The sequence below is a fragment of the Engraulis encrasicolus genome, unplaced genomic scaffold (genome assembly GCF_034702125.1).
Source record: "Engraulis encrasicolus isolate BLACKSEA-1 unplaced genomic scaffold, IST_EnEncr_1.0 scaffold_238_np1212, whole genome shotgun sequence".
Lineage (NCBI taxonomy): Eukaryota > Metazoa > Chordata > Actinopteri > Clupeiformes > Engraulidae > Engraulis > Engraulis encrasicolus.
Window position 1 is genome coordinate 17,501 of NW_026945522.1, and position 7,500 is coordinate 25,000.

Genomic DNA, 7,500 nt, shown 5'->3' on the forward strand with positions numbered 1-7,500 from the left:
ACGAGTTAGGAAACACAGCTGCAGCATACACAGGCTGATTATCAAACAGGTTTTGCAAGACATGTGATGCAAATCAGTTTAGAAAATAAACACAATAAGTATACTGACTGAAATCAAAAGTTGATTTTGAGTTGGTTTTCTTTAGTGTACAGTAATAAAGACTAGTGCACTGATACAACACTGCCAAATGATTCAAGGTTATTCAGGTCTCATGAAGGTCAGACTATCATGAACATCATCTATTCACCTTTTCTGTTGTGGTTGGTCAGGGGGATCTTATCGCCGCCCGGTTTCAGATTGTACGACTTGATGACTCCCATCTCTTCCTGGAAAACCTGAAACGACAAAAACATGCAAGACATTCACAATGAGGCGCTAGTGTGTGCATATGTCTGCATTGTCGTAGCTGGCATTAACGAATTCTGTTTACTTTAACAAACAAACAAGCTAAGCACTCCCATCTATTCGTGGGAAACCTAAAACAACGAAACAGTTAAGACTTTTGCATTGACGCTCCGATGTGTGCATATCTGGTATTGTTTCAGTTGGAATGAAGGTATTCTGTTTACTTAAACGAAGACACTAAGCAGTTTGGAGGAATACAGTGTTCCGCCAGGTACAGTATATACATCCACCAAGTATTTGATAAAGGACAAATCTTTGATAAGGTGAGGTAATACTGTTGATCTTGATCTTGTTCCAAAGAGAACATTCTGTAAGTTGCATTGTTTTCCATCAAGCCGGAATATCACTTCACTTATTCTCTTCGTCTAGGTTGGGACATAGCACCGCAATCATACATTCATTCCACAAAGTTTTACGAGGGCCCACACAACTTGTGTTTGTTTCCAGGTGCATTCAACGTATCCAGAGGTGTCAAAAGTAAAAGTAAAGTAAAAAAAGAAACACTGTTTCCTTTCAACACAAGTAATTTATCTGATTAACCAGTATACCTGTGTACTTGTCTTGTCATCCGCTAACTCTGCACTGGTTGGATCAAGTTTGTGGAGAGTCCTTGTTAGGTTTTCAGTGTTTTTCAGTAACAACACAGTCTATCTAGCTCATTAGATACAATGGTAAAGGGTGTAACAGCTATGTCATGCCATGTACTAGTGTTGTAATTACACCACAAAAGTACTTTTACTTTTACTTTTGACACCTCTGAAAGTATCACAGTTTTTAGTTTATAGAGGAAGAGCGCTCACAGTTTCACTACTATATAATTTTTTTGGCTTGCTTTCATTTCAGCAATCAGCCTTTGTCAGAATCGCAGTCGTACACACACCATTGAATCAAGCAGGAATACCACTTCTAATGTGTAATGTTATACCCAATAAGACCAGGTACAGTGACACTATGACAGTCATCCACTGATTTGTATATAACACGCATAGATTGTATATTATAACTGGATTCTGACGGAGCACTTGGTTTCCAGGTGATATTATACATTCTATGATAACACGCAACAGATTGCACTATAGAGAGAAGAGAAAGAGGGGACAGAGGAAGGAATGAGAGAAGATAGATGAGAAAGTACACAGACAGAGACGGTGAGGAAAAGAAATCGGGAGGGCAAGCCTTGACTTTGTGCCTTCCCATTCAAACTCGCGATGTGCTCAGTTCAAACCAGGAAGGGAATAGCAGAAGGGTGTAAGTTTGACAGACATAGTATAGCAGGGGGAACAGAATTATATCTGAGTGTGGAAGGGAATAGCAGGAGTGTGTAAGGTTTGACCAATATTCAGGGGGAAGTCACTGTACTACTTACTATATCCGAGTGTGTGATGAGGGTAAGTTTGACAGTTCCACCCTACAGGATACACTTGCTGGCGTGGGACTGTTTGCCTAACCCAAATAAGACATGAATAATGTCTCAGTATGCTCATGTGAGCCGGGAATAGGGGAACAGGCACCTGTGGAGACGTCTATACTGTACGGTCTGTGAGTGTGTGTGTGTGTGTGTGTGTGTTTGCATTTACTGTAAATGTGCATACTGTATGTGTGTGTGTGTTTCCACACATGCAGCCTATAGGCTGTACGTAAGTGTGCGTTCACATCTCTGATCTGATTTGTGTGTGTGTGTGTGTGTGTGTGTGTGTGCATGCGTGCGTGTGTGCGTACGTGCGTGCGTGTATCATCTGACCTGGAAGGTTGTGTAGTAATCCTCCTCCACGTTGCCCTCGTAGCTCAGGAGTTCCGACAGGCCGTGCGCCAGATCCTGAAGCACATGAAAAGACCTCTCCACATCAGTGCTTACTCAGAATCAACAATACAACACCAGTAAGCATCATCTATTGACTTTTAATCACCTGAACCAGGAGTGTGCTGTATACAATCACCACGACACGATACGGCCTTTGATCCATTTCAATATTGTTCAAAAGCATGACTGAATTACCCCTCCATGATTTTGTGAGATAGGCTTTCTATCTGTCTACCATCTCTGTACATAACCAACAGACAAAACACCCAACACTGTAAGCCGTAGCACTGCAACACTGTAAGTAGATTTTAATAATAATAATAATAATGCATTTTATTTAAAAGCACCTTTCAAAACACTCAAGGACACTGTACAGAGAGAAACAAAAATAAAACAAGACACATAAACAGAATTTATAATAAACAAAATAAATAAATGAATAAAAAAATATTAAATATGAAATCAAATAAAATAAAATAAAACAGAGTTTAAGAATCATAAAGAATAGGCTATCTGAAACAGATGGGTTTTTAGCCTGGATTTGAACAGGGGCACAGAGTCAATATTGCGGATGTCAGGGGGAAGGGCATTCCACAGCTGAGGAGCAGAGCAGCTAAAAGCTCTATTCCCCATGGTATTAAGATTTTGATTAAGCAGAGACTGTAACAGTAAGTGTAGTATTTCTAGTGTTAACTATTCCCTATATGATTGAGAGACAGCCCAGAGGCCCGCTGGAAGTGCAGTCCCACAAGCATATTTCCCTCAGCCCAGCACACATAGCTTTGCACTGAGTTCATCCTGCAGAAATAAAGCCCCACTAGATCTGATCCCAGGGCTGTGTTGGGACCAAATAACGGTCTGGGCATTGATGGTGTAGACCAGCCAGACCAGAATCTCACTATCACACACATTTTTATACAACATTATCAGGGGTGATAGTGGAAAAAAAATCCTGAGCCTGAACTTTTCCCCCTGCTCTAACAACGACCACAAGATACTGCATAGTGACGTAACGTAGACCTATTTTGACACATTATTCAAACATTTAATAGCCTGTGTATGACCATTATTCAAGCCTGATAGTAGAAGAAAACCCTGAACCTGTAACACTTTTTGCAAACTCTGTCAAGCCTGAAATCAGGCATGGAGCCTAAATGCTATCAGCCCTGTATTATGGTTGGCTCAGCCCATTGTCTACATCAGTGGTTTTCAACCTTTTTGAACAAACACCCCCTTGGCCTCATCATACACCAATGTCCAATGTGCTGCCCCATCTAAATGGACGGCCTGTCTCAAATAAAAAAAAAAAATCATACAAACAACAAAAACAACAACAGTATTGTCTTTGAGGACTGTCTGCCCACCGGGTAAATGTCCTGAATGCCAGATTACCAGTCCAGCCCTGTCTGATCCCTGCTCTTCCCAAAAATAGCTGAAAAAAACTCTCATCAACAGCTGCACCCAGATGGGATGAGATGCTATGATGCGTCACCCTCATTTCATTTCATTTCATTTCATTTGTGTCCGGATTCAACGAAAATAGGGTGCTCAACTCTTTGAGCGATCATTGCTTCCTGGTTCCTCTTCTGACCTAATAAATCTGGATGGATTTAAGCTCTTCCTGACCTGGGTAGACAATATTAATTGATAACAATGATTGTTACTACTTTTATTGCATGATATGTTATGTTTATGTGTGTTCATTTTTATTTTTGTTCGACAATTTAAGAATGGAGAGAGTACAGTGATTGTACGGGCCTTGTGTAGATTTGCTCAAGCGGATTTTCAAGTGTAATCCATGATCAATTTATGAACTCATGAATTCCTGAACATAACGCTGATAGATAAAACAATGCCCCAACTTAAATTAATTTAGTTCACTTTTATTTATGCCCAACGGTAAATCTTTTGGTCTTTAAATCTTTTTTTTACACAAATGATCTCCACTCATACAAAGGTGTTATGTAAAACATGACATATAACGTAGACATGTAGCATTTCCATAAAATGTGTAGCTGCTGTTCTTATAAGCCTGTGAGGGAGCCATGTTGTCACATAAAAAAACAGTCCTTTCTTCAGGCGCCAAACAGCACCCTGAGCGAGACACTGTGTTATGTAATCTTATGTGAAACCACCTCAGCTGAGCTGCCCCCTTTTCTTCCCCCCTTCAGGCCAACATGGAGATTCAGAATTTCTGACTCAGCAAAAACTGGCCTCACTTTCTCCATCCCCACATTTGACATTTAAGACCAAAGCCGTTTTTGTCTGTATTCATAACAAATATAAAATATTAATAGGGGGTTTTTGGGACACAAAGGGGGAAATACTTTTCCACTGTGGAACTTCTCTTCTCTCTTCACATTACATAAAAAAACTGTTTCAACAAACTTGGAGTGGTGGGGCCCTCTGCTGGACACTAGTGGTAGTGATTTAATAGACGCTGAACTCTCCCATAGCACAAACATGATGACATTGCACATACAATATGAGGTGTTCTGCATGACATGTCAAATCTGTATCTGAGCCATATGAACATAACGGTGGAGTCTAGTGATAGTGATTGTACCATCATGTCAGCACATCCTCCTCTTTTAATTTCTCTCCTCTCTCCCTCTTCCTCTACTTCTCTGCCCCTCTTATTCCCCTGCTTCTTTTAACTCGTTGTGATAACTGCCATGTGCAGAGTGAGTTGGGCAGTATTGCACTGGTGTGTGTGCGTGTGTGCATGTGTGTGTGTGTGCGTGTGTGCGTGCGTGCGTGCGTGCGTGCGTGCGTGTGTGTGTGTGTGTGTGTGTGTGTGTGTGTGTGTGTGTGTGTGTGTGTGTGTGTGTGTGTGTGTGTGTGTGTGTGTGTGTGTGTGTGTGTGTGTGTGTGTGTGTGTGTGTGTGTGTGTGTGTGTGACAGAAAGAGGAAAGTTGACAAGTGACAAGTGTATTATTGAGTTTGGGGAAGTATGACAGCGATAAGAACCAGGAAGTGACAAAATGTCATATTCATCCAATATACTGCCTAAACGGAAGGTCAGTCGCAGTCAGCAATACCTACAATATGATTCTAGCATTATTTAGTAACACTGGATACAACAAAATGTCAAATGTCTCTGACTGCCTTTGACCAGACTGCAATTCTTGACATACCCACCACGTCGCATGTCGACTATTGTGGCCTAAACCTAGACCTTTCCCTAGCCCTAACCGTCAGTGAAGTTATGCTGCCACAAGGGGGCGCTTTTGGAAAAGGAGGAAGTGGAGGAGAATTTGGTGTAATATGGGATGGTGGAAAGGAACAAAGAAGGAGGAGGAGGAGGAGGAGACTTTGGTGTGATGAGATGAGATGAGAGAAGCAAAGGATGAGGAATAAGAGGAGAGGAGGGAGAGGAGTAGAGAAGGGGGTGCTGGTGTGATTCTGGGCCCTGGTACTGCCCTGTTGCCTGACATTCGTGCTGTATTACTACACACCAGTACAGGGCATTTAGCAGTAATCCAAAGCAATGAGGATCAGGAGAAGGAGAGAGGAGGGAAGGGGGGTGAGGAGGAGAAGAGGAGGAAGATGAGGACAGGAAGAGGAAGAGGGGTAATGAAGGAGATGTTGGTGTGATGAGATGAGAAAGAGTGAGGAGGAGGAATAGGAGAGGAGGGGAAGAGAAAGAGAGGAAGATGAGTAAAGGTGCATTTTAATGTGATGCGATGACAAGGAGAGAGGCGCAAAAAAGGCCAGAAAGAAGGGGTGTAGAGAAAGAGACTTTTGGAGTGATGAGATGAGAAAGAGAAAAAGAACAAAGAATGAGGAGGAGGAGGAAAATGAGGAAGAGGATGAGACATTGGTGTGATGAGATGAGATGGAAAGAGGAACATAGCATGAGGAATAGGATGAAAGGGGGAAGAGGAGAAGAGAGGGAGACATTGGTGTGATGTAATGAGAAGGATTGAGTACACTGTGAAACATTGCAAGCCAGTTCAACTTAAAAAGGTAAGTTGTCGTAAGTTGCCGTAAGTTTCAACTCAAGGCTTAACTCAACTTGAGGCTTTCTCTGCTGCCGTAAGTTTCTAAGATATGTCAACTCAAGGCTTAACTCAACTTGAGGCTTTCTCAAGTTGAAGTCTAATGTACATAGGCCTACATAAGGCAGCAGGGCAACTTACTTTTTTACATCTAACTGGCTGCAACTGGCTTTACTGTGTAGTGGAGGAAAAAGAACATACGGAAGAGGAGGAGGAAGAGGAGGCGATGAGGAAGATGGAGGAAGGTAGAGAAGGCGGTGATGGTGTGAGTACGCTCCTTAGGAATGTGCCAATGCCCCTGTGAGACGCTGGCTCAGTGGGCCCTGGCACTGCCCTGTAGCCTGGCACAGTGTTATTGCCAGGCATTACACTACCCGCTGGTCTAAGCTGCCCTGAGGGCTACACAGACGGGATGCCAAGGCAAGGCTGGCTGGGCACTAGGCAGTGGGCACTGGGCAGTGGGCCCTGGGCAGTCAGAGGCACCACTGTTAAATATCACTCATAAACACATGCAATGCACATTCATTTATTACTATATGCACAGATACAAACACACACACACACACACACACACACACACCGTCACAGACACATATACAGATGCACACCCATGCACACATGCACGCACACGCACAAACACACACACACACGCGCATGCAGGCACACACACACACACACACACACACACACACACACACACACACACACACACACACACACACCACACACATACACACACACACACACACACACACACACACACACACACACACACACACACACACACACACACACACACACACACACACACACACAAATGCCTAAAAACCTATAAATGCACACCACCAACACACACATTAGGGTCTAACTATAAACTATAACTACAAACCCACACAGGGACACACACACACGGACACGCACACACACACACACACACACACACACACACACACACACACACACACACACACACACACACACACACACACACACACACACACACACACACACACACACACACACACACACACACACACAGGCACGCACGCACACACACATACACACACACACACAGGCACGCACACACACACACACACACACACACACACACACACACTCGGACACACACACACTCGGACACACACACACATGGACACACACGCACACACACACGGACACGGACACGGACACACACACACACACACATGGACACACACAGACCCACACACACAGACACACATACAGACACACGGACACACACACACTTTATGGGCAGGCAGGGAGGGGCAGTGC

At 43.4% G+C, this 7,500-nt stretch overlaps 1 protein-coding gene across 1 annotated transcript in view; it reads right to left on the minus strand.

Moving 5' to 3' along the window:
- The window catches only part of LOC134442727 (probable E3 ubiquitin-protein ligase HECTD2), a gene marked incomplete at its 3' end in the record, with an annotated part of 38,813 nt that overhangs the window by 14,574 nt on the left and 16,739 nt on the right, over nucleotides 1-7,500 (minus strand). Inside the window, exons 6-7 of the mRNA XM_063192763.1 lie at nucleotides 2,147-2,221; nucleotides 248-335 (exon numbers count right to left, since the gene is read on the minus strand). Of these exons, the coding sequence (XP_063048833.1) occupies nucleotides 248-335; nucleotides 2,147-2,221 (163 nt within the window). The remainder of the gene's footprint in view (nucleotides 1-247; nucleotides 336-2,146; nucleotides 2,222-7,500) is intronic.